The sequence below is a fragment of the Enhydra lutris genome, unplaced genomic scaffold, assembly GCF_002288905.1.
Source record: "Enhydra lutris kenyoni isolate GAN:26980312 unplaced genomic scaffold, ASM228890v2 scaffoldscaffold9, whole genome shotgun sequence".
NCBI lineage: Eukaryota > Metazoa > Chordata > Mammalia > Carnivora > Mustelidae > Enhydra > Enhydra lutris.
In genome coordinates this window covers 83,279,623-83,307,497 of record NW_019154093.1, presented here as the reverse complement: position 1 = coordinate 83,307,497, position 27,875 = coordinate 83,279,623, and the positions used below count along the sequence as shown (strand labels likewise).

The 27,875-nt window shown below is 40.1% G+C and overlaps 1 protein-coding gene across 1 annotated transcript in view; it reads right to left on the bottom strand.

Moving 5' to 3' along the window:
- Positions 1–27,875, bottom strand: part of LOC111142854 (NBPF member 26) — a 141,492-nt gene that overhangs the window by 82,181 nt on the left and 31,436 nt on the right. Inside the window, 3 exon segments of the mRNA XM_022496209.1 lie at positions 22,023–22,140; positions 26,823–26,998; positions 27,191–27,314. Coding sequence (XP_022351917.1) covers positions 22,023–22,140; positions 26,823–26,998; positions 27,191–27,314 — 418 coding nt within the window.

Genomic DNA, 27,875 nt, shown 5'->3' with positions numbered 1-27,875 from the left:
AATGATAGTATTTTTAATTAAGTGTGGAGAAAAACAAAAACAAAACAAACTCTTGTTTTGCCTGTAATTTCCTAATTTTCTTTACCTTTTTACAATATTGTCCATATTGGGGCGGGGCGGGTGGGCTTATCTGCCATCTACACTGTCCAGACTATCTATAGATCCTAATATGAAAACACCATGTTTAATTTGTGACATCTATGTCTGGTTGCAGAAATACCATAAGACACAAATTCAACTGTGATGCTCCACTGAAAGAAAAGAAAGCAAAAGAAAAGAAGTATGGAGCATTAGGCCTTCTAAACATTTTATACAAATGAAAACACATTTTAAACTTTTTGTTATTTCTCCTTTTGCTTAACATTTCAAATGTGTTTCTGACAGCTTTATGTAAATTTAAAAATATTTCTCCAATCTTTCTGCTAAATTCTAATAATCTGTATCAAGTAGAAGATGCCAGATGTTTCACAGAGTTAATTGAACTCAGCACTCATTGTTGCTGCAGAAACGAAATAGCATCTGTCAGGTCCCTGTATACAGCTGAATTTAAAAGGTTGGTATGAAATCAACTGGGCAGAAATGAATAGCTCAAATTAAGATTAACTGCCATCTTCTAGTCACTAAGAAATTCAAGAGTATAATGGATGAAACTCCTATCACCCAATAACAGAGGCAACCTTTCTTAATATCAAACATCCTCTTAACAGAGCTCTGTAGGCAAACTGGCTGTGAATAGTTTTTGTCTTAGTGTTTAAAATGATGACACCTGAATTCCCAGTTTCTTTTATGAACAAGTCATCATTAGTCCTCAAATGACTTATTACAATATTGCCCAGATAGTACAATACTTTGATAAACAGGGCAGAGGTTTGATTCCCCAAACCTCTGCCCTATGCCCTAAGCACTTGGAGACACACCTTTGGGATGAAACACATGATGCTATAGGGAGAACTAACTAGAGAACTACCTCACAGAATGTGAAAAAACATCTGCAAATCTAAAAATGAAAACAAAGCAAAAAAAGGAGGTGGGGGACAAAAGAGGAGGTAAGAGGAAAGAGTTCTAGTGCCAAATACAAGATTAAATGTTTTCTAATAGGGTAAAGTCAATTAAAAATCTCTTCTTGCCTAAAAAATTCTGTGATTTTGGTAATTAGCAGGAAGGCCAATAGATAATGTTACAAGAAGGGCTGTGAAAAGTCAGTTATTTGAGTGTGAATCACGTTTACTAAAATGAGACACAAGCAGAGGTGCAGGAAAAAGGGGCTCAACGATTAGTTGTTCTCAGGTGTAGAATTTTAACCTTGACCTACACAGAAATCACGTGAAGCCTGCAGCCAGCTAACTATAATCAGAAAGACACTATGTAGCCATTTTGTATACCTGGACCCGAAGTGGCAAATAATCTTCACAGAGATCATCCCACAGCTCCTGGAGGTCTGAAAGCTCCAAGGGATAACTCACAGGTGTCTTGTAAAGGGGTTTCAAAGACCGGTTAAGGAAACTGGAACTAACTCCATCTGTCATGATATGGCCAGGCCTGCTTCCAGGTGGGCTGGATTTCACTGGAATAGGAAGCCTGCTCCCTCGGGGACTCTGGATAGGCTTATAATCAAGACCTTTAATCACATTAAGAGCTAGCTCCAGCTTGTGGTTACACATAGGCTGTGGAGCCTGTTCATCTGAACAACAGTCACACTTTGCAAGTTCCTTTGCACTTCTCTCCGTTTCCTCATCCTTTTGTTGTGGAGGACTAGCCTGGACACTTGCATCCAAAGATTCCACAGAGGATCCTGGTGTCCCTTCCTCCATGCTTTCTCCATCTAGGGGTACCTTTGTACTTGGTAAATCCGGTGGCCCGACCTCAGACAATGCCGGTTCTTCGGTGCAAATGCTGGTGGACCACCTAGAAGAAGGACCACACGAGATACTTCTGGCCACCTTTCGAGGCACCTTACAAATGGCTTCATAGTCAGAATCAGCAACCCGCAAGGCTGCACAACCACGGCATCTCCTGGGTCGGTTTCCAGGACCTTCAGAAGCATGGCAGCTGTGTAGCTCCTGAATCTGATCCTCATTTTCTACCCAACACTCAAACCCTGAATAGGCGAAGTCTTCCTGGAGCAGTGCAGAGTATCGTACATCGGGTAAGCCGGAAATGTCAACCGTCCCATTCCCCGCCTTGGTTTCCGTGCCAGAGTCCTCGTTATTCTTACGATACATGCTAGCAATGCAGAACTTGAGGCGGTCCTTCTCCAGCAGCAGCTTTTGCAAACGCTCAATAGAAAGAGCTTCGATCCGGGCAATAACGGTATCGAACCTATAGATCCGATCAAGCATGAAAGCACACTTGCTGCAAGCAAATTCGGCTTTGCCATCGCGGGCGACATCCTTGCCCAGGACGTGCGAAAGCAGAACCTGGAGGTTGAGCTTAGATGCCGTGTGGAAGATCCAGCGCCGCTGGTTTCCACACAGCTCCCGGGCACAGATCCTGCAAATCTCCTTCATCTTCTCCCCTAGCGATTGCCGAGCTTCCCTGAGGCGGCTGCTGCTTGGTGTTCAGTCACTGGCTCTTGGCTGCGCTCCGTCTCCCGCCTCGGAGGCCTCCGGCCAGCATGGCACAGTCCGGTGGGTCCCCACTCTGCAGGGGCGCACCTCCGCCACCCTCGAGCTGGTTCTGGGTACCAGAGTGGGCAGCCCCGCCCCTCGGGAAGGGGGCGGGAATAGAAACGCCTTAGGGGGACGCTGAGTGACAGCAGCGCAGGCCACGTTCGCAACCTGCCATGTCCCCTCCAGCTGTCTCTCCCGCCAGCCGCCGCGTCCCCAACGTCCTCCCTTGCAGCAGGCTGGGTTCGCGGTACACTATCAGCAGCCAGCGACTGACGCGAAGACTCGGAGATCGAGGATCAGATTTCAAGATGGCGCCAGCGGCTCGGCGCCTGCGGCCCGCGGCGGGTTCCTCTGGGAGCTGTAGTCCGGTGGGCCGCTCCCCGCTTTGCGCATGCGCGGCGGCGAGTGCCTGCCCACTCGCCCCAAAACGAGTAGCCGCTCCTGGCGGTGGATTCGAGACCCGGCCCCATGTGGGTACCGGTGGACAGCAGGACGAGCGCTGGCCACTGCTAGACTGCTTTCATCTACTAAGATTTCACCCAACGAACGCACCAGTTCCCTCGTGGTTCCTCCCGCCCGCCCTAACGGGATGACCCAAGGATCTGCGTGGGGAGGAGAAAGTTGAATCCCCTCCCCCTCTCTCCACGGTAGTGCCACGTACTCTGGATGGAGCAGCTTGGCAGCACCACTAGGTATCGCTGCGCGCCGCCTCCCTCCTGCCTGCAGCCCCAACGTCTTCTCCCTACCCAGGCGGGTGCTGGGATTAAAAGGCCCTGGGGCTGTAGCTGCGGGCGGGTAAACAGGGTTGATAAATCAGAGGTGGTAGTACGGCGGGTTTTAGAAGGGTGCTTCAAACCTCTCCCTCAACAACTGGGAGTAGCTAGAGGACAAGTTTTTCTCTTCCTTGCAGTGTTGGGATGGGCGTGCGTTTAGCAATTGCTGGACGATTTGCCCTTTTTTTAATAAAAGAAATCATCAAGAGAGGACACAAACCAGTCACCTGAGAAAGAGTACGGCAAATACCACGTGGTTGCCACTAGTTAACCAATATTTTTAAAATAAGAGAAAATGGGCTTTTTCAAGAATGTAAACACCTGAGAGTAGATTACCATCACCAAATTCTCTTTCAGGTTCAGGTGGACTGCAGTCCCTATTTTGGGAGTGGGAGAGTACACAAACTTTAGAACAAAAGACTTAGCTTCTTTGAGCAAGAGTAGAGGGTCGGGGTACTGATATCTGCAGAACTAGGGCTGGACATTTCAGTGACTTCAGTTAGTACCCTGTCTTATTCAACAATATACAGTTGTCACCCCGCTGCTAGGTATAGAACTTGGAATGCACACAAACTGTGGGGAAGCAGGAGCTCGGAGTAGGAGGAATCCAGGTGTCAACTTCCATTTATAATAAAGAATTCCCTTCTTGGCTTGAGTGGCATGCAGACATGGGACAGGAAGGAAAACAGCCCCAGCAATACCTGGAGTCCCCCAGAGCAGGACATTTCCTGGTTACAAAAATGTTAAATTTTACTGGCTTGTCCTTGGGAGAGGTTAAGGCCATTTAACAGTCTTAAGTATCTGAACCTCACCTCTAGGACAGAGCCCATACTCCTCTAAGCAGGAAGACATTAAAATGCCTTCAATAAGAACTCAGAATAAACCAAAAAATTCCTAGGGAGAATTAAATGATTTAGAAGTGTTTTAACAGTGTTTGGCTCACTGAATAATAGCTTATGCTGTTATTTCAATATTATAATGGGAATATTTTAAGATAATATTAAAACTTTTTTTTTTAAAGATTTTATTTATTTGACACAGAGAGATCACAAGCAGGCAGAGAGAGAGAAGCAGTCTCCCCGCCAAGCGGAGAGCTGGACGCAGGGCTCTATCGCAGGACCTGGAGATCACGACCTGAGTGGAAGGCAGAGGCTTAACCCACTGAGCCACCCAAGTGCCCCAGATAATATTAAAACTTTATGGAGCTTTACACACTTAAGATTGTATTGTTCTCTTATTTAATCACCAAAACAAAATCTTGGTAGCTCCAATGTGAGAGAAGAACAGTCCTTTGATCTTTGGGTTTGGGAGGCTACAGAACTTTGCCTATGTTATTTCACCTAAATATGCATGTTCTGGCAGTAAAACCAAGAATGTAAAAGAGACTTCCAAGTAAAACTCATTACAGCTCCATTTTTGCCTGCCTCTAGGTATATGAACTTCAAAGTCAAAAGAAAGTAAACAATCATCTTTGAAATCTGTAGTGATCTATAGAGAGGCAAGGAGTTTCTGGACTCACCTACCAACAGACTGCCTGTCAGGACTATACCCTGCTGTACCCTGTCTGAAGTATAGTATAAAGTTTAGTATAAAGAGCTAAAAGAACTCAAAGGTCCAGAAAAGTGCAAATTAAGACATTAATCAAGTCCTCATCCTCAACTATCAATGCAAGCCACATTTTCTTGCTGGGGAAAAGGCTAATGAAACAAAATGCTTTTCAGGAGCAAATTAAATAATACTTTGTAGTATTCTCTATTCCTTATTAAGATTTTGCATCTAATTAATAGTCTCTAAACTTTAATGACAGTATATAGGTAGCTTGGTGTAGAAGTGCAAATCAGTATAAATGGAGAAAAGGTAGTTTATCATTGAAGAATAGGTTTGCTAGATATAAGTAAAGATCAATATACAGAGAGAACTACACATATCTGGGCTTCCAACAACCGATAGGAATAAATCACTCAAAAATCAAAGAAAATTTGAAGATAGCACTCTATTCACTCCTAGGAAATATATTTAAAAAACATTATTTTGAAGTGGATAGTAAACTATTATAGTACTAGAACTGGTCCTAATACAATTATTTCGTATTATAGAATTTCATTCCAACTAACTGTCATCCCAACTAAAAGATCACTGGTGTATAGATAACAAAACTGGAACATAAAAATTAAAAAATAAAACTTATAGGGACGCCTGAATGGCTCAGTCGGTTAAGTATCTGACCGGCTCAGGTCATGATCTCAGGGTCCTGAGATTGAGCCATACTTGGTTCCCTGCTCAGTGGGGAGCCTGCTTCCCCCCCTCTCTCTCCCTCTGCCCCCCTCCCCTGCTCTTACACACACTCTCTCTCCCTAAAATAAATAAATAAAACTTTTGGAAAAAAAAAAAACACCTTAGAAAAATCAGGTGATAATGAATTCAGAACATCATGGTCCTTATAAATATCACCTTGGTCAAGATTTTGTATTTAGTTAATACTGCCTACGTATGGGGAGGGGAGTAAAATTGGGGGTTGAATAGAAACATTTACCTTTTTTTATACACTATGTGTCATCTGAATTTTTGGAAATAAATGTGTATTCATGTATCTTAAATTTTTTTTAAAAATTAGAAAATATTCAATAATTAAAACTAAGACTTGTGGGGCACCTGGGTGGGTCAGTGGGTTAAGGCCTCTGCCTCCGGCTCGGGTCATGATCTCAGGGTCCTGGGATCAAGCCCCTCATCCGGCTCTCTGCTCAGCAGGGAGCCTGCTTCCTTTCCTCTCTCTCTGCCTGCCTCTCTGCCTACTTGTGATCTCTGTCAAATAAATAAATAAACTCTTAAAAAAAAAACAAAAACTAAGACTTGTGCCAATTTAACACACTAATCAGAGTCTAAGTGGTAACATTTGAACCTAAAATGGAAATTTTAATATATATGATAACTACATGTGTTATATATGTGGACAACTTATATAAATAGATTCAAAGGGGATATACAAGTTAGTAAATAGTGATTATGTCTGGAGAGTGGAATTATGAATACTTATTTTCTTCTTCCTTCATTTATGTTCTATAATTTTCTATATTAAGCATGAATTGCTTTTGTGATAAGATAAAAATTGTTGCTAAGAAATAGGTAAAATAAACACATTTTGATATATTTGTACAATACTAATTGGCAGTAAAAAAAACAAAAACAAAAAAACAAACAAACAAAACTGACACCCACAACATGAATGAATCCCAAAAGCATGTTAAGTGAAACAAGCTGTACACGTCAGTACATTCTGTGTGATTCCTTCTAATTTATGTTTAACAACAAGAAAAATTGAATCCACGGTGACAGAAGTACAGAAAGTGGTTATGAAAGGAGATAGTGTAAGAATTGATTGCAGAGGAACACAAAGGAATTTTCTGGGGTGATGAAAACGTTCTATGTATTGTTTTGAGTGATGGCTATATGGATGTGTACAGTTCTCAAAGTTCATTGAACTGAATGCTTAGATCTGTAGATTTTATGTTAGAATAGTTCAATAAAGAGTAACAAAGAGGAAATAAATATAAAATATGTATTACCCATAAACTTTTAATCTGAGAGGTTTTTTTGTAGGGGGGGAAGTAACCCCCACTTTATCGTAAGAATAGCTTTGAAAATTGGAAAGATAAAATATGGCCTAGAAAATGTTCTGTAAAATTCCCGACTGCAAATTCAAAACTTTATATTTCCTAACCATAGGAGCTTTGAAAAACATTTTTTTAAATTTTATTTATTTATTTGAAAAACAGAGATCACAAGTAGGCAGAGAGACAGGCTGAGACAGAAAGGGGAAGCAGGCTCCCCACCGAGCAGAGAGCCCGATGCGGGGCTCGATCCCAGGACCCTGAGATCATGACCTGAGCCGAAGGCAGAGGCTTTAACCCACTGAGCCACCCAGGTGCCCCTGAAAAACATTTTATATGCATATGCACACCACACAAACATGATTGAAGCAAGGCATGCTGATAAAGTAAGACTTGGGACTTCTGAGATGATTTAGAATAGGATAATTACTTCTAAGACTTACCAAAGTTACATATTAAAGGAAAATTGGAACTAAGAACAGGTTTCATATTATGATAAGCTGTTATGAATTAAATTGTTAATTTTATATATCAGCAGTTTGCCCTCAAAATGTATTGATAAACCCATTCACAGCACTTATTAGCTATATGTGCTAGTTAAATCATTTATATCTGGCCCTTAATTTTCTCATCTACAAAGTAAACATGAATTTAAACAGTAGTTTTCAACCTTTGCCAGGCATCAGAATCCCCGGGAGGGCTTGATAAAACAGATTGCTGGGACCTACCTCCTGGAGTTTCTGATTCAGGTCCCCTGGGGTGGAGCCCAAGAATTTGCATTCCTAACAAATTCCTAGATCATGCTGATGCTGCCGTCTGGGCAATCACACTTCGAAAACCATTGAATTAGAGCTGTCCTAAACTATATTCTGAAAAATCTCAGTCAAAAGATTAAAGTACTGCAGATAAATAGAAAAACCCTTCAGTGAAGAACTACTTACAGATTGTTGAATTTAGAGAACTATATTCTCATATGAATCAAAATTCCTAAGTAGTGTTATTTTTTTTTTAAGATTTTTTATTTATTTGAGAGAGAGACAGTGAGAGAGAGCATGAGAGGGGAGAAAGTCAGAGGGAGAAGCAGACTCTCCAGGGAGCAGGGATCTCAATGGGGGACTCGATCCCAGGACTCTGGGATCATGACCTGAGCTGAAGGCAGTCAGTCACTTAACCAACTGAGCCACCCAGGCGCCCCCCTAAGTAGTGTTATGTTAAAGACATTTTGCACTATCTCTATTTTGACCTCCAGATTTTGGGGCCTGGGAAGTATCTCTTAGAACCAAAGCCACTTTTGTAACCACTATTTTGTAGTGCTTCTAAGACCTAATTCCGGGCTGGTAAGGCGTTTCCAAGAGAATTAGAGATGGAAAATCCCCACGTCCCAAGCAGTTGTGTTAGGTTTCACTGCCCTAGTTATGACATTGGAAATAGCTGTTCTAATTACTAAAAACTATGCAAAAAAAAAGAAAAAAAAAGTGATTTGGCAGAGAAGCTAAAACAGATGAGGAAATGCAAAAATATCAAAGTAAAGCCAGTTAGGCTTTATGGAAACACAAGCATGTGCATGACTCCCCTGTGATGGCTGGAAATTTTTAAGAAGCCAGAAGCAATCATGATTTGCATTAATTAATAACACAGCATTTTGAAAGACTTGTTTAAAACCAGGAGATTACCAGTTCAGCTGAAGATTGCCATATGGTCATCAGCAGAATCCATCTTAAAATAGTAAAGAATCTTTCAAGTAAAGTTATTAAGTACCAGTAACTGCTTAAGTGAATTTTATTCTTTTATTTTTTTTTAAGATTTATTTATTTATTTCAGAGAGAGAGAGTGGGGTGAGGAGCAGAGAGAGAGGGAGACAAACAGACTCCCCCACTGAATGGGAATCCCATGACCCAATCCACCCCAGGACCCAAGATCATGACCTGAGCAGAAAGCCAGACTCCAAAGCTCAACTGACTGAGACACCCAGGCACCCCAAGTGAATTTTAAAGCACACGTTAAGTCAATCAACCAAGGAGCAAGAATTTGCATGAATTCAGTATGTCATTTCTCTGTCTTTAGTGAACTTTTAGTTTAGTTGAAGGGAGAAAATGTGCATGCTAAAATTAGTACAATTGATTGGTAAGTGAAATGGTACTGATGAAGTCAGTATGAGTGCAGAAAAAATTGAGAAATAGTTGGAGGGCAAGAGTGACACTTGAGATGGGTCTTAGGATGGTGGAAACAGAGAAAGGGACTCCATTAAAAGAAAAGGGCATCATCAATAGTCTTAGAAGTGGGTTAGATACAGTGCTAGCCTGTAGGTAAAGGGAGATGTTGGGGATTTTGAGGAGCATCTGAATGGCCTGGTTCATCCTACTTTATAAAACTTATCCTCTATAATTGCTCATTCAGAGAATACATACGGAGAGCCAACTGTAAGCCTGATGCTATGCTGTGGTGCTATGGAAGTTTTAGTAACTAGAATTTAATGTTCAGAAAAGACAAAAGATTTTGGACTTAATGTTATGAACTTGAACAAAGAATGGCATGGTGAAAACTTCATCTTGGAAAGATTAGCCAGAGAACAGGATGGACTAGAATTTCAGGGAAAGATTTTGGAATGGTTATAGGAAGACCTGCTAAAAAGCCATTGTAGTTATTCATATGTGGGGTAATAAAAAAAAAAAAAGTCTGTGGGAATGCAAGTTGGTGCTGCCACTCTAGAAAACAATATGGAGATTCCTCAACAAGTTGAAAATAGAGCTACCCTATGACCCAGCAATTGCACTCTTGGGTATTTACCCCAAAGATACAAATGTAATGATCCGAAGGGGCAACTGCACCCCAATGTTCATAGCAGCAATGTCCACAATAGCCAAACTATGGAAAGAGTCCAGATGTCCATCAATAGATGAATGGGTAAAGAAGATGTGAGATATAGATATAGATATAGATATAGATATAGATATAGATATAGATATATGTATATATATGTATACATACATATGTATACATATATATACATATATATATACATACACACACATACATACATACACACACACACACAATGGAATATTATGCCCCTATCAAAAAATGAACTCTTGCCATTTGCAATGACATGGATGGAACTAGAGGGTATTACACTAAGCAAAATAAGTCAGAGAAAGACAATATATGATCTCACTAATATGTGGAATTTAAGAAATAAGGCAGAGGATCATAGAAGAAGAGAGAAAAAAATGAAACAAGATGAAACCAGAGAGGGAGACAAACCATAAGAAACTCTTAATCAAAGGAAACAAACTGAGGGTTGCTGAAGGGGTGGGGGTATAGGGATGAGGTAACTGGGTGACGGACATTGGGGAAGGTATGTGTTGTAATGACCACTGGGTATTATATAAGACTGATGAATCACAGACCTGTACCCCTGAAACAAATAATACACTATATGTTAAATATTTGAATTTAAATTAAAAAAATTAGTCTGGTATATAAATAGAAAGTGGTAAATATGAGAATCATTTTGAAGGAATGAACAGCAGGACTTGACATATAGAGGATGAAGGAAAAGGATTAAAGATGAAGATTAGGTTTTTGGTCTCAAAGACTGGTAGAAAACATGGTCTAAATGAGCAGAAATGTGAGAGTTGAGTCCATCTACAAAAAGATAATGAAAAATTTGATCAGGAACATGCTGAGTTTAGGTGACTGAGAAAACTAAGTGGAAAAAAAAAAAAACGAAGTGAGGCTCTTCTACAAGCAAAGCACAGGTGAGATGGGGACAGAGTTTCAAGAAGGAGAGAGACAGTTAACATTTGTCAAAAGCTAGGGAGAGATTAGCAGGAGAGAGAAGGTCAGGCATATCACTTTCTGTAACTGTAACTTGTAAACTTGTGACTTGTAAACTTCAGAGTTATTACTTTAACTCCTCAGAATCCTTCCCTATCAAGTTAAACACTAAATTTGGGATTTTTTTTTTTTTCTGAACATCTCTAGCATGTTCAGAAATGTTGCTTCACATTTTCACAACATTTTCTATTTCAGGTTCTTGAAACCTAAAACCTGAACCATGTCACTAGGCTTAGAAGCTTACCCTCTAATCATCCTCCATACTATTTCCAGAATATTCATAGTAAAGATTCATCATTATCCACTATAGGATGAAGTCCAAAACTTCATCAGCATGGCATTTCAATATCTCTACAGAAAGATCCTAATCTACTTTTCAACTACATCTCATCTTTCAACTATATACTCCTTCCCTAATCATATGGCGTGATGACAGGATATTAAACTGCTTTATTAACTGTATGCCCCACCTTCCTCTTTTATAATCTGATGGTCAGGCCCTTAACTTGGAAATTTTTGCAGAGCAAAGAGCAGAAGCTGAAGTCAAATGCATTTCCTGACTTTAATAAAAATTCTAAACCAAGTGAGAAGATTAAGCCACATGTCCCAGTGGGGAAGAGGAGAAAGGGTCTTTGAGGTCAACAGAAAAGGAGGGGGTTAGATTTCACTCATTTCAGAAAGAGACTGGGGATCAGAGAATAACAGGGAGCCACCTCCATTCCATATTAGTGCCACAGAGAAGCAGCAGGACCTGGGGGGAGAAGGCAGTGGGTGACTTGGAGAGGCTGGACTCTATATCATGGGGTTCTGGCTCCATAAAAGACTCTAATAAAGCAAGCTGTTAGAGTTGGCAGAACCATGCTTGTTGGAGAAGGGGTACTTCCAGGGTGGACCAACGTTAAGAGTAATCCCTTAATTCTTTGGCATCTGATAAAAACCTTCACTTTCATGTAATTGAGAGAATAGGGAGGAATATATGTACCAAATGGATGATTTGAACTTCCTGCTAGCCTGATTAAGATAAGGACTCAGGGTAACATTCAATTGATTGAAAGAAAGTGAAGAAACATGGTATTTCCTGCACAACTGAATTTGTGAACTAAGAGTCATACCCACTTCAAACCTTTGGTAGGTGTTCACTGAGCCTCAGTCCTAGACCTTTTTACCTATTTTTATTTTCTTTCCATATCATCTTATCCTTTCCCATCTTTATACCAGTAACTTTCCATTTATATCTTTATCCCAGAATTTCCTCTGAGTTCAAATCTGAAATAGCCAACTACCTATTCATATCTGCATATGATAGGTCAGAGACATCTCAAAATTACCATCTTCCAGGGCACCTGGGTGGCTCAGTTGTTAAGCATCTGCCTTTGACCCAGGTCATGACCCCAGCATCCAGGGACTGAGCCCCATATCGGGCTCCCTGCTCATCGGGGAGCCTGCTTCTCCCTTTCCAGCTTCCCTGTGCTTGTGTTACCTCTCTCGCTGTCATAAATAAATAAAATCTTTTTTAAAAAAATTACCATCTTCCTTACCTATAGTACCCCCACACTCGTTCTCCCTAATTCTCTATTAGGGGTCAGCAAACTATGAACTGTGGACTAAATCCCCCCCCCACCTATTTTTGTAAATAAAATTTTATTGGAACATATAAGCCAACTCATTTATGTATTGTGTATGGCTATGTTTGTGCTACAATGGCAGAAACCTTATGACCTGCAAGGTCTAAATTATTTGCCATCTGGCCTTTTACAGAAACAGTTGGCTAATCCCTGCTCTTTGTTTTCTTCAAAGTACTTATTACAATGTGCAATTAGTTATTTGTTTGATCACTTGGCTATTTATCTTCCTTATTAGATACAAGCTCCTTAAGGGGAAAGGCTCTTGCCTTTCTTCTTTTAAGTATTTTTAAAGTATTTATTATTGAAATATAGTTGATATGTAATAGTCTATTAGTTCCAGGTACATAACATAATGAGTCAACAATTCTATACATTATTCAATGTTCACAATAAGTACAGTCACCATCTGTCACCATACGATTATTATAATATTATCGACTATATTCCCTATGCCATACTTTTCATCTCTGTGACTTACTTATTTTATAACTGGAAATTTGTACTTCATAATCCCTTTCACCTACTTTGCCCTCCCCTCACCACCCTTATTTGGCAACCACCAGTTTGTTCTCTGTATTTATGAGTCTGTTTGTTTTTTTGTTTTGTTTTGTTTTGTTTTTGAGATTCCACATATATACAAAATCATATGGTATTTGTCTTTCTCTGTCTGACTTATTTCATGTAGTATAAAATGCTCTAGGTCCACCATGTTGTTGCATGACAAGATTTCACTCCTATTATGGCTGAGTAATATTCCATTGTATATATATACTGCTTTCTCTTTACCCATTCATCTATCAATGGACCCAAGCATTGCTTCCATATCTGGCCTAGTGTAAATAATGCTACCATAAATAAAGAAGTGATTTCTCTTTTCAAATTAGTGTTTTTGTTTTCTTTGGATAAATACCCAGTAACGGAATTACTGGATCATATGATAATTCTTTTTTTTTAATAAAAATTTTTTTAATTAACATATAATGTATTATTGGGGTACAGGGGTACAGGTCTGTGAATCATCAGGCGTACACACTTCACAGCACTCACCATAGCACATACCCTCCCCAATGTTCATAACCCAGGTAATTCTATTTTTAATTTTTCATGGAACCTCCAAACTGTTTTCCACAAGGGCTGCCAGCTTGCATTCCTACCAGCAGTGCACAAGGGTTCCTTTATTTCCAAATTCTTGCTCACCAACCCTTGTTATTGCTTGTGTTTTTGGTTTCAGACATTCTAACAAATGTCTAAATGTGAAGTGATATCTGATTGTGGTTTTGATTTGCATTTTCCTGATGATCAGTGATATAGAGCTTCTTTTCATGTGTCTGTTGGCCATCTGTCTATCTTCTTTGGAAAAATCTCTATTTAGGTCTTCTGCCCATTTTTTAATTGGATTATTTGGGGGTTTTGGTGTTGAGTTGTATACTATCTTCATATATTTTAGATTAACCCCTTATTAAATATATTATTTGCAAATATCTTCGCCCGTTCAGTTGGTTGATGTTTTTATTTTGTTGATGGTTTCTTTTGTTGTGCAAAAGCTTTCTATTTTGGTATAGTCCCAATAGTTTAATTTTCCTTTTCTTTTCCCTTGAGTAAGAAGACATATCTAGGAAAATATTTCTAGGACCAATGTCAAAGAGATAACTGCCTATGTTTTCTTCTAGGATTTTTATGGTTTCAGGTCTCACATGTCAGTCTTTAATCCAGTTTGTGTTTATTTTTGTGTATGGTGTAACAAAGTGGTTCAGTTTCATTCTTTTGCATATAGCTGTCCAGTTTTCCAAGCATCATTTACTGAAGAGACTATCTTTTTCCCACTGTATATTCTTGCCTACTTTGTCACAGATTATCTGGACTCTATTCTATTCCAATGATGACCTAGGTGTCTGTTTTTGTGCCAGCATTGTACTGTTTTGATCATTACACCTTTGTAACATATCTTGAAATTTGTGATTGTGATCCTTCCAGCTTTGCTTTTCTTTTTCAGGTCTGCTTTGGCTATTCAGGGTGTTCTGTGATTCCATACAAATTTTAAGATTATTTGTTCTAGTTCTGTGAAAAATGTTGTTGGTATTTTGATAGACACTGCATTAAATGTGTAGACTGGTTTGGGTTGTATGGATATTTTAACCATATTGATTCTTCCTCATGAGAGATTGTACCTGCCAGACTATACCTTACCAGGAAACAAACTGCGGGTTTTAGAAGGAAGGGTGTTGGGAGGGATGGGTGAGCCTGGTGATGGGTATTAAGGAGGGCAAGGATTGCATGGAGCCCATATATACAAACAATGAATCATGAAACACTACATCAAAAACTAATGATGACTAACATAACACAATAAAGATAAATTAATGTGAATTTAATAAATTAATAATTGTTAATTAATTAATTTTTAATTAATAAATTAAAAATATTGGTTCTATCTATGAGCATAGAATATCTTTTTATTTGTGTCATCTTCTATTTCTTTCATCAATGTCTCTTTTATGAATTTTATTTTTTTTTTTAATTTCTTTTCAGCATAACAGTATTTTCAATTTCATTGCTAGTAATTGGTCTATTCAAATTTTCTATTTCTTCCTGATTCAGTTTTGGAAGATTATATGTTTCTAGAAATTTATCCATTTCTTATAGGTTGTCCAATTTCTTGGCATAAATTTTTCAATATTTTCTTATAATCCTTTGTATTTCTGTGGTATCAGTTGTTATTTCCCTTCTTCTTTTCTGATTTTATTTGAGTCCTCTCTCTCTTCCTCTCCCTCCCCCAACTCTTGCTCTTGCTCTCTGTGTCTTCTTTTTCTTTTTCTTTTAACAAGTCTAAGTGTTTATCAATTTTGTTTACTTTTTCAAAGAACCAGCTCCTGGTTTCATCCATCTATTTTTCTTTTGAGGTACTTTGGACAGTATGTTTCTAGATATCAATAAATAATCATTGAATGGCTAAATGAGTAAATCAATGCCTTTCCTTTTCATCTCTTATTAAAATCCTACTCATTTCTTATAGATCAAAATCTTTACTGCCTACCCCAGCTCATGACCTTTTGTACTTTCTCTACTGCTTTATATTTTGTTTCCATCAGTGGCTTCCTTACCTTCCAATTAGACTATCATCTCTAAAGGCAGAGACTAAACCTTATGCATCTTTGTGTTCTTTATTCCTTCATGTTACAGTAGTTTGTGCATTGTAAATTCTCAGTAAATACTTTTCATGAAGCGGTAATAAAATCCCTTATTTTTCCACCACCTTTGCTGCTCTAAAGGGTCAGGACTACAATTGCCTTAGATGATGAGGTCTTTTGCTGAGACACGTTACCAGTAAAGGTTATGTCTGGGAGACAGTGAGGTTGAATGAGGATTTATAAGAGTCTCCACCTTCAACATTCATCAGCTTTAAGAAGAAGATACTGTAAAGCTGCTTTCAAAGATCTCCTTATATGAAGTTAGTTGGAGCTGCGCAAGCTCCTAATCCCTGCAAGGTTTTCAGTCTCTGCCTTGAGCAGTGAGTGTTCTAGACTTAACCTCCACGTCAGATCTCTCCATGGTAACACTGGAATGTTTGCTATTTTAAGAATACGCCTCACTGCATGCAGTGTTATTTACATTAGGTTCCAAACAAGGCATAAATGCAATGGCTTGAGTGTCTGCTGATTTGTATGAGTGGGAGGTCCTGATTGCTTACTGGATATCTCACCCTAATTCTGTTGTCCTCTTTAATTTTGTAAGGCAATATTTATTTACATGTTAATAAATATTACACTTGGGGAAAACTGGAGAATGGAAAAATGAAATAAAACAAGAATTCTTCCAGACCTTCTTTTGCAAGTACATCGTTGCTCCTTGCGTTCATACCCTGTAGGTCTGGTTTCATTTAAAGGGTTCTTTGAAATGAAGCTTCTACTCTCCCATAAAAGGGAATCATGTCAGTAACTGGATATCACCAGCTTTTCAGAGTGCAGGTCTTTCATCTGCAACTTTATGAATATACTCACGAAGGAAGAGAAAAATGCTTTGTAAAACTTCACTTTGTTAGCTTTTCTTTTTACTAAAAAAGATGTGGACATGTTGCTTCAGCATGGCAGCTATATCCAAAAGCTCCTGAGTTCTCTGCTCACAACGACATGCTCTTGATCTGAATGGACAAGGGGTGATTGGAAGCAAACATGGAGTGATGTCAATTGGTGGCTTGTCAAGTTTATGGCTTTCTTTGTTGCTGTTCTATGGGGTTAATTATATGATAGAAGGTCATACTACTGTGTAAGTATTGCTAAAATGAATGGTGGAATGGAAAAAGAAAACAGCTAGAGGGATAGTAAAATAAATTAAATAATCTTGATCAAAACTGTCTCTTTTTGAGGGATGGAAGGCTCTGAAATGAAACTTCCTGTACTCAGAGATTATACTCAGTCCCGACTTTCAGACTTGAGATTACATGAGAAGTACTCATCTATGGGAAATGGCATAAGAGAAGAGTTTTCAATTGGACAACTCAAACCTAGATGTGTAAAATCTGTGAGCTTCCCTTCTTCCCAACTGTGGTATTCTCAGCTGTGAGGGGTCAGAGGAGGTAGAGGAAGTGAGTCAGTCTCCAGAACTCTAGGGATGGCTTTGCTGGAGATGAGGGAATTCTTAAGTCTTTGCAGAGCAGGCCCAGAGCCTAGAAAATGAACTTGGGCCTTCCACATTGTGGGGGTGTGGCTTCTGTGGTGAGAGATGGCATGAAAGACAAAGGTTGAGGATACAGTGGGAGTAAGATGCTGCTACTGCTGGCAGACAAGGATGACGCCCACAACAAAGGCTTCAGTTGTCACAGATAGCAAGAGTTGTCACACACGACTGTAGACAGAGGGGGGAGACAAAGTACTTTATAATTGGTTTTCTAATGTTCTTGGCCCCTAATTCAAGAATGGATTAGATCAAGCAGTTAATAGCTGTGTCAAACTATGATTTGCTCTCATGAGATGACATCAATTATCTGCTCAGTTAGTCCTCCTTCTAAAGAGCCCACAGGATTGTCTTTCTAAAATGCAAATCATATGCTTTTATATCCCCCTAGCTTAGCTTTTTTTTTTCTTTAATTCTCTGTTTCTTATAACAGGAAGTCCTTAGCTTGACACTTACGGAATGTCCCAGTTATGTCTTCTATCATTCTATAACACTTAGTATATACCTGGTAATACCAGTTTCTCCCAATTCCTTAACATGTTTCATATCACTGTATATACTGTACCTGCCTATGATGTATTTCTATTTTCTGCCTGGAGTACTCCGCCTTTAAGGTCCAGGTCAAGAGCAACTTCCAGGTGAGGCTTCTTTGACTTTCAAAGGATATCTCACCCTAATTCTGTTGTCCTCTGTCCTCTGTTCCCTGCCATCTGTGGGTTCCTTTCCCACAATGCATATATTTCTATCTCTTCATTTATCATCCTGTATTTTGTTCTTTGTTTACATGCCAATCTCTTATTGGACGATAAACCCTTTGGAAGCTACAGCCCCCAGACTAGTGGTTCTTACTGAGTGACTATACCATCTCCTAAACTGCATTTTGCAAATTCATGGGGTGTTTCTTGTTTTTATTGTCATCACCATGATGACTGGAGCAATGGGTGCTACGTAATTTGCAATGAGCCGGGCAAAGCATTGTTCCAAATTCTGAATGACATCTGTCTACCTATTTATCTATTTATCTATCTATCATCTATCTGATTCCTGTCTATATGAAATGCATAACACAAGCAAATTCGTTAAGGCAAATTCATTAATTCATTATAACAGAGGTTATCAGAAACTAGGAAAGGGACGAATGAGGAATTATTGTTTTATGGGTAGTTTCACTGAAAAATTCCAGAAATTTTGGTTCACTGATATTCTGAGAGCTGGTTTTGAACTTTGTCAATAGATCTCTTTTGGTCAGTCACACACATGTACATTTGTGATACTAGCTCTTCAGAACAGCAGTGTGAATATGGGTATGAACCCACATAAACCTATGTTCAAATTCTGACCTCACCACCTACTGCCTTAATAACTTGGGTTACATCACTTAATCTAAATATTGGTTTCCCTACTTGCAAAGGGAGCTTTATCCTACCTAGTTCACAGTTTGTAATGAAAGTTGGAAAAAACCTGAATGTTCAGGCCTCCACACGGTGCTTAGAGCAGCATCAGGACTCAAAAATGGATCCTTCCTCTTTCCCTTCACTGGCTAGCAGCATCACACTGTTTCATGGACACTCAATAAAAGCTGGGTCTCCAGGGGCACCTTGATGGCTCAGTTGGTTCAGCGTCCACCTTCAGCTCAGGTCATGGTCTCAGGGTCCTGGGATCAAGTCCCATGTCAAGCCCCACATCTTGCTCCATGCTCAGTGGGGAGTCTGCTTCTCCCCTCCCCCATGGCCCCTCCCCCAATCTTGCACACACTTTCTTTCTCTCTCTCTCAAATAAATGAATAAAATCTTAAAGAAATGTATTTACACTGTAGGGGTCCCTGGGTGACTCAGTGGGTTGAGCATCTGACTCTTGATTTCAGATCAGGTCATGATCTCAGGGTTGTGAGATGGAACCCTGTGACCTGCTCATGCTGGATATGGAGTCTGCTTAAGATTCTCTCTCTCTCTCCCTCTCACCCCTGCTTGCACACTTAAGTATGCACACATGCACGCCCATGCATTTTCCCACTCTTAAAAAATTTTCTTCCACTTCCAATAAAATTATGTTGCTTTCCATTACCCACATGTTACCATTTTGATTGTAGTAGAACAGTATTAGTATTATTGGTAACTCTGTAGGATTAAAATGTGAAGTTTTGTTTTGTGCTTCCATTACTGAATGACTTTTAAATGTTCCATGGGGCACTGGTGAGGTAATACAACTTTATATAATCACCTGAACCTACAATGGAATTCTGCTATATATATTTATATATATATACACAATGTTAATATACAGTGAGTTTTCATGAATAGGAACTGCTATGAAAATGAAGAAAGAGTTGATTTTTCTACTGTTTGGAAATTTACCAAGAGTTTTTCACCTTGGCATTGTCACCCTCATTTACTAATGGCATTCCCCTTGCCGTTTTTGAATCGCCAGTATAACATGACTGTATCAGGCTACATTTGAAGCTATGACAGTCACTTAGTTTTCCCTACAGATACAAGCACCTGACTCTTTCTTTATGTCTGCTAATATAATTGTGCTCATGTTTGTGTGTGTGTGTGTGTGTGTGTGTGTATGTATATACATACTATACATATGTATATACTCATGTGTGTGTGTATATATACATGTGCAATGTATATTTTTAAATAAACATCATTTTATTATAAATTATTCTTATTATGTCTCATATGTCAGGGGCTTATATTAATTTGAGTTAATATATAAGGTTGGTAGAGCAGCACCGAGCCCGCAGAAAATGCTACAATACGTGCTGAAGTGACTACTATTGAAAAGTTGTTGTTCATTGATAAAATATTTTTAAATTGCACTTGGAATATGTATCTAAGAAATCCTGTGACTCCACTTCTAGGTTTTATATTATAATAATCTGAACCATTTGAGTGTAACTGAATGTTCCCAAGATGTTATAAGAAAGTGCTTGTTCAAGGGGCACCTGGGTGGCTCAGTGGTTAAGCCTTTGCCTTCGGCTCAGGTCATGATCTCAGGGTCCTGGGATCGAGTCCTGCATCAGGCTCTCTGCTCAGCAGGGAGCCTGCTTCCCCGTCTCCCTCTGCCTGCCTCTCTACCTACTGGTGATCTCTGTCTGTCAAATAAATAAATAAAATCTTTAAAAAAAAAAAAAAGAAAGTGCTTCAATATTTCTTTTTCTTTTGGTCTAGGAGATTAAAATGAGATAGAATTCTCATTGTGACCTGTTTGCCCTGCACCATTCACACTCTGCGGTGGTCCTCCTGGAGAGCAATCACAGAAATTGACAACTTTGAGTTCAGTCTTTACCTATAAAACAGTCTTTCTAAAAAGAGACAAACAAACAAACAAAAAATCACACTCTTAAATACAGAGAACAAAGTTGCCTGAGGGGAGGTGGGTGGGGGTATGGGTGAAACAGGTGAAGGGGAATAAGAGTGCACTCATCTTGATGAGCACTGAGAAATGTACAGAATTGCTGAATCATTATTTTGTACACCTGGAACTAAAATAACGTTGTATGGTGATTGTGCTTGAATAAAAGTCCCTTCAGAAACTTTCCAGCTATTTCATTATGTATCTTGTAAAAAGCCTATGAACTTTATTTCCCCCCCCATCTGCCTAATTACATGTATACGCATCATTTCCTGAATTTGTTAACCAGAGCTTTCTAACCAAAGTGGAGTCACAGTCCAAGAAGTTTACAAGTACAGCTAAAATAGTGATTTCTTCTGCCCTTGTCGTGGCCCAAGCGCCCAGACTGACAACCTCCAAGTAAGAAGCTCCATCCACTTACCACTGTACCTTACAAATATTATCATTTCCTGTTTGTGCCATGACACAGAAAATATAGGAAGCACTGCTTTAGGCTAGTTCTTCTCCCTGTTCCTTTCATCCTGACTCCCAGCTCTCTAGATGTGAACCAAGAAGTTAAACCTCGCTGCTCTAAGACCTGTAAGAATACTCAGTAATTGTTTATGCTGCTTGGGCAAAGATATATTCTAGGGTTCTTTTCAGAAATACCTTTTTAGAAAATTAAAAATTGAAGGGAGGAGGAGAGTTTCCTCTGAGGTAACTTCAAGGGCAACAATATAGACTAACGCAATTTTTATACCACAGTAAGAATTCTTCAATATTAAAACAGCATTATGCACACTTGAAACTAATATAATACTGTTGGTTAATGATACTGGAATTAGAATGATAAATAAAAACAACATTAACTGAGAAAGAACCCACATTAAACATTCTGTACAATTATAAATCACTCAGGGTGGTGGGCAGAATTCTAATGGCCCCAGTGCTTCCCACCCCCTGGTAGCCACCACATCTTCACATAATCCCTACTTCTTGAGTGTGGGTGAGACTGACAACTTGTTTCTAAGGAATAGAACATGGCAAAGATGAGGGAATATCGCTGCATAGGTATGCTATGTTACACGGCAAAAGTGAATGGATCTTGTACATACAGTTGAGGTCCCTACTCAGTTGATTTTCAGTTAACCAAAAGGGTTATAACTGTGGGCCTAACCCAATCAGGTAAGTCTCTTAAAAGACTGTGTAGAGGTAGAAAAGCAAAGGAACCCCCTTTCTCTCTGCTGCTGGCTATGAAGAAGCAAGCTGCCACAACCCCTACAGCCACCCAGAAATAAATTCTTCCAACAACCTGAGGGGACTTAGAAGACGATCCTTCCCTAAGTGACTTTCCCAATAAGAAAGCAGTTTGCTCATACCTTGATTTCAGATTTGTGAGATGCTGGCAAAGAGAACCCAGCGAAGCCAGGCCTGGACCCCTGACCCACAGAAATTGTGGGACAATGAATGTATGTCGGGTTAATCCACTAAATCTGTAGTCATTTCTTACGCAGCAAGAAATGATGAACACAGAGGCAAAAAGCTCTGCCCACACCTCACCTGCACATCCATGCTAGTTGGCTCCTCCAACAGATGGAGCAGTTGTTGTTTCTCTTGAGACAGCTGTTCTACGAGCTGCTTCTGGGCAGCCAGGCTCTGATTCAGTTCTTCAATTCTTCTGGAGCAAAGAAAAAGTCAGAACAACACTTATGGTCGTGATACTATTATTGCCTTTATTATTCAGCCCATTCCAAAGACAGCATAATCGAGTCCAGTCAGTTTTTACCTTTGTGGGTCACGGAACTCATACTTTTTCTCAGAAGGCCACGTATTCTCTGCTGTAGCCCCCTACTATGTACACAAATGACCTTCTGCTTACATATTCACTAGGTTCACAGACCTCCTGAAGCTGACCCATGGATCTACAGACCATAGGTGTGTAACTCTTATAATAAGAGCCCAGAAGCTGTGTTTCTGGTTGTTATTGTTCCATTCAAGAAATAATTTCTGGATAACCATTATATAAACTCACACACCCTATCCAATACTTGGGAACATAAAGTTGGAAAGCATACAATCTCTGCTTTGTAGAAACTTTTTAAAAGATTTATTTATTTATTATTTTAGAAAGAGAGCAGGAGGGAGAGGCAAAGAAAGAGGGAGAGAGAATCTCAAGCAGACTCCCAGCTAAGCACAGACTCTGATGCAGGGGTCAGTCCCACAATCCTGAGATCTCATAACCTGAGCCAAATCAACAGTCAGATGACCAACTGACTGAGCCACCCAGACAAACCTCTGTCCTGTCGAAACTTAAATTCTTTTGGTGTGTGTGTGTTATGTCAGGGGTTTGGGGAGTGGGGAGACACAGCTACAAAAACAAATAACAGGAACAGAATGTAAGGAGTGCTACCATGACACAGGCGCCCACCTTATATAGAGTACACTAAGCATTGCCCTGGAACTGTAAGAAGAAAGAGTGAGTCATTGAACTTGAAACAGTCTGTGGGACTTCAGGAGACAAGGTTTGGAAAACTGGACTGTTTTCCAGATACAGGGAGGAACTTGAACCAAGGAACGAAGTCATAAAGATACAAGATATTTTGGGGGAAGAGTCACTGGAACAAAGGCTGCAGGGGAGACGTGAGGGCTAAAGAAGAGGCTGGAAATTCAGACTTGGATTTAGATTATCAGACCATGCACAGCGTGTTGAAGTATACAAACTACAGCTTCCAATCAACAGCTATTTCTCATCTGCTGTGTGCAAAGTATATCTTGCTGTTTCTCTTGAGTCTTAAAGTACTAGAGATACCTGTCCTTGGAAAACACACTGGTACTAAACGAAATATTTCCAATTGTCATTATTATTCTTATGTAGGTGTGTAAGGTGGGGATAATACCTTAGGAGGGAAATAGTAGGGAGAAATGTGAGAGGTGCCCAAAAGTCAAATAGGAAGCACATAGACAAATTATAAATTTATTTAAATTTTATATTTAAAATTTAAAATTTATAAATTAATTTATAAATTATAAATTAATTAAGGCTGTGAGGGTTAGCTAAGATTTGTGTAGGAACTTTAAAAGAACTTTAAAAACTTAAAAATATCATGAAAATGCAAGCTATAATAGTAATTATGATGATGAGGGGCACCTGGATGGCTCAGTTAGCTAAGCACCCGACTCTTGATTTTGGCTCAAGGGGTGAGATCAAGGGTGATCTCAGGGGTGAGATCAAGCCCTGAGTCAGGGTCCATACTGGGTGTGGAGCCTGCTTAGGATTCCCTCTCTCCTTCTTCCTCTGCTCCTTCTTGCCCCCCCCACCTGCTTGTGCTCTCTCTCTCTCTCAAAAAAAGAAAAAAAAAAAAGTAGGGCACCTGGGTGGCTCAGTTAATCAACTATCTTCAGCTCAGGTAATGATCCTGGAATCCTGGGATCGAGTACTCCATTAGGCTCCCACCTCCACGGGAAGTCTGCTTCTCCCTGTGACCTTCTCCCCTCTCATGCTCTCTCTCAGTACCTCTCTCAAATAAATAAGTAAATAAAAAAGAATAATTATGATGATGAATGTGGATTCCATATCAAATTCCCCATGGTATCTATGCTAGAACATTCCTTTTTTTTCTCAAGCCTCCAACCTTACTTATCCCTTTGACCCTCAGTCTCTATAGATGATCTATTCTCCTATTTTACAGTACAAAGTTGATAAGGTCATTTGATATAAACTCCCTAACTTATTGGTCACATGTTTTGTTTGTTTAACAAGTGTTTGTTGGGACACGGACATGAGACAAGAATTTCAGGGAAACTAGCAGGGAAAATCTGAAATCAAATACAATGTAACACTGAGAACTGTACAATAATGGTTGTGTATATAAAACAAGGCAAAAATATAGAGACTTAATTCTGCTGTCACAAAAGCACTCACAGAAGTTATGCCTGTGTGAGTTTTGAAGTATGAATAGGAGTTCACCAGGAAGGAAAAACACAGCAGATGCTTTCCACAGAAGGAAGAGCATAAGCAAAATTCAGGAGACCTGACATAGCATCATTTGCTTCGGGAGGCAACGTGTGAATTCAGGATTTAGATACCTACAATGCTTGCGGCCATGTTACACAACTTTCTCAGTGCCAGTTTCTTCATTTATAAAGTATAATAATCCCTACCTCTAGGGTTGTTAGGAGAATTAAACAACATTATAGTGCTCAGCTCAGTTGTATTGTAAGAGTGAACCAAACTTTAGTCATCATTGTTATTACTAGTCATGTACCAGTGAAGTGTGAAGGGTTCATGGTGGGGATGAGTCTGGGAAAAATCAGGGGTCAGATCATAAAAGGCTTTGACAACCATGCTAAGAAGAATGGATCTTACCTCCTGAAGGTGTTGGAGAGCATTTTATTTTAATTTTTTAAAAATATTTATTTATTTGAGGAAGGAGAGTAAGTGGGGTGAAGGGCAGAGGAACAGAATCTTCAAGTGGACTCCCCGCTGAGCACAGACATAAGGCTCGATCTCATGACCCATGAGATCATGACCTAGGCCAAAATCAAGAGTTGGACACTTAACTGACTCAGCCACCCAGGCACTTCTGGAGAGCATTTTAAATGACTCTGCCATGTCAGTAATCAGATCTGTGGCTCAAAAAGATCACATTATTCATTGTAGGTACACTGTGTGTTTTTCACCTATCCAGTTAAGAACTACTGAACGCTTTTTATGCCACATAGTACTATGTATCTAAGGGCCTAAATTTTGTGTCAGTTTGATACTGTTGAATTTTCCACTTCAGAACTTTTCTGAATTGTTAGATTATAATAAAATAGAGAGTGGCAGGACAGGAAGTAAAGAAATAATTAGGAAGTTGCTGCATTAACCTGGACAGAGGTGACCTCAACAATTGCCCAGTTACTTTTTTTTTCCAGCATAACAGAATTCCTTGTTTTTGCACCACACCCAGTGCTCCATGCAATCTGTGCCCTCTCTAATACCCACCACCTGGTTCCCCCAACCTCCCACCCCCTCGCCCCTTCAAAACCCTCAGATTGTTTTTCAGAGTCCATAGTCTCTCATGGTTCTCCTCCCCTTCCAATTTCCCTCAACTCCCTTCTTCTCTCCATCTCCCCTTGTCCTCCATGCTATTTGTTATGCTCCACAAATAAGTGAAACCATATGATAATTGACTCTCTCTGCTTGACTTATTTCACTCAGCATAATCTCTTCCAGTCCCATCCATGTTGCTACAAAAGTTGGGTCTTCATCCTTTCTGATGGAGGCATAATACTCCATAGTGTATATGGACCACATCTTCCTTATCCATTGGTCCGATGAAGGGCATCTTGGTTCTTTCCACAGTTTGGCGACCGTGGCCATTGCTGCTATAAACATTGGGGTACAGATGGCCCTTCTTTTCACTACATCTGTTACTTTTAGAAGAAAACTCAACTTCCTTACGGCATACAAAGCCAGCACAATCAGACCTTATTCCCAGTGTGGCTAGCCTCCCACTAGTCTTTCCCAGACCCTCTGCTCCAGTTATGTAGAACTATTTGCTGGTCTTGAAACATGCCATTCCCTCTGCCTCCCTTGTGTAATTTCTCATCGGCACAGAGGTTTCCCCTTTCCTACCCCTTTCCTACACTATTTCTTTGAACTCCTATTCATTCTTCAAAACCCAGCTCAGATTTCATTGCCCCCAGGAAACTTCCAATGGCACCTTACTCTTTTAGTCTGGAACAGATGAGAATCCTCTATAGCATCCCACGCTACTTCTATCAGAGAACTTTTTTTTTTTTAAAGATTTTATTTATTTATTCAACAGAGAGAGATCACAAGTAGGCAGAGTGGCAGGCAGAGAGAGAGAGGAGGAAGCAGGCTCCCCACCAAGGAGAGAGCCCCGCATCGGGCTCTCTCCCAGGACCCTGGGATCATGACCTGAGCCAAAGGCAGAGGCTTTAACCCTCTGAGCCACCCAGGCGCCCCTATCAAAGAACTTCTTAAAATCACATAACCTGTTTTTAACCGAGAAGACCTGGGTCTTTCATCTCTATAACTTTTGTGTTTAGGCCAGTCTCTGGCATGTAGGAGGTGCTCAATAAACGTAACTAAGTGAGTCCATGTCTCCTGTTTGCCACCATCTGACCATTGTTCTACTAATACCTGACATCTAAGAAGTGAGTTTTGTTAATGGATACTGTGGAAGACTCTACACTAACAAGAAAATCCTTGGTTGTGGCGGCCATAAAGTCTTGGAAATTATGAAGGTCTACTCTAGGGCCTTAAAATGGACGAGCACAACTGATATATGCTTTTGTCACCTCAAGAACAAGCAAAAGACAAGTGACAAACAGAGCACCAGAGGCACTTACTTGTCCTGCTGGGCCAGGGTCTCAGTGTATTGGTCAGGATCAACCCGGTCCGTTGGTACCTCGTCCCTGTCCTTGGTGACTCCCTTCAGTTTCTCAGAGAGCTCCAGGTTACACTCTTTCTCTGCTTCCACCAGAGCTGCCATGCGCGCGGCCTCATTCTTTGCTAGCCTGGATTCCTGCCAAAAAGAATGAAAACTTTTTTGCAGAGGCTGCGAAGTCCCACCCAGGTTAGGAGCCCAAGACTGTGGACACTTGGATGAGTCTGGGAAGGAAAGGAGGGAAAGAAAAGGTGAATGCCAGGAGGCAGATCAGTCGGGAAATGGATGAAAAGGGGTCCAGAGCCATGGATCTCTGAAAGTCCGGCTCACCTCCTGCAGCAGCTGAATCTTATTCTCCAGGAGCTCGTGAACATGTTCTGTCTCCTGCTGTCTCTCCTCAAACTGGCGCCGGAGCTCAGCTTCATTATGGCTGTTGAGATTCTCCACATCAGCCCTGAAACCACAGAGCATTTGCCAGTCAGATCTAGTCATATAATTTACCAAATGGACCCATTTAGGTTGTTTCAGCAATTCAGAGTCACACTGATGAGGAAAAAAAAAAAATGGAGTGTTTTTCCCTCTGCAATTACTTGTGGAATTTTTTTCAAACTTTTCAGGTAATCTTTCAGGAACTCTAATTTTTTTGTTGCTTGTCAATCGGAACACACTTGACTTCCTAGAGGTTTCATTATCGCTATCACTTCAAGAGGAGAATCTTTCATTTGGGAGCTGGGCAGGCATCAAATGGTTCAGAATTCAACATCTATGTTCCTCTGTCCCTGGTCTCTTCCACTTAGACTGTTCTCCCAGAGTGCTTTGCTAATTTCCCTGTCTTTCTTGCTATATGAATTTAAAGTATTCCTTCCATTTAGGGTGCTGGGACAGAATATCCATTTGGACAGGCACAGAAATGCTCTCTTCCTTTACAACCAGTAACCCACAGGCTGTCCTGAATTTGGGTTACCTATCCAGTTTCTCCATGGTCCCATGCAGAGAACAGACATTTAATCTATGA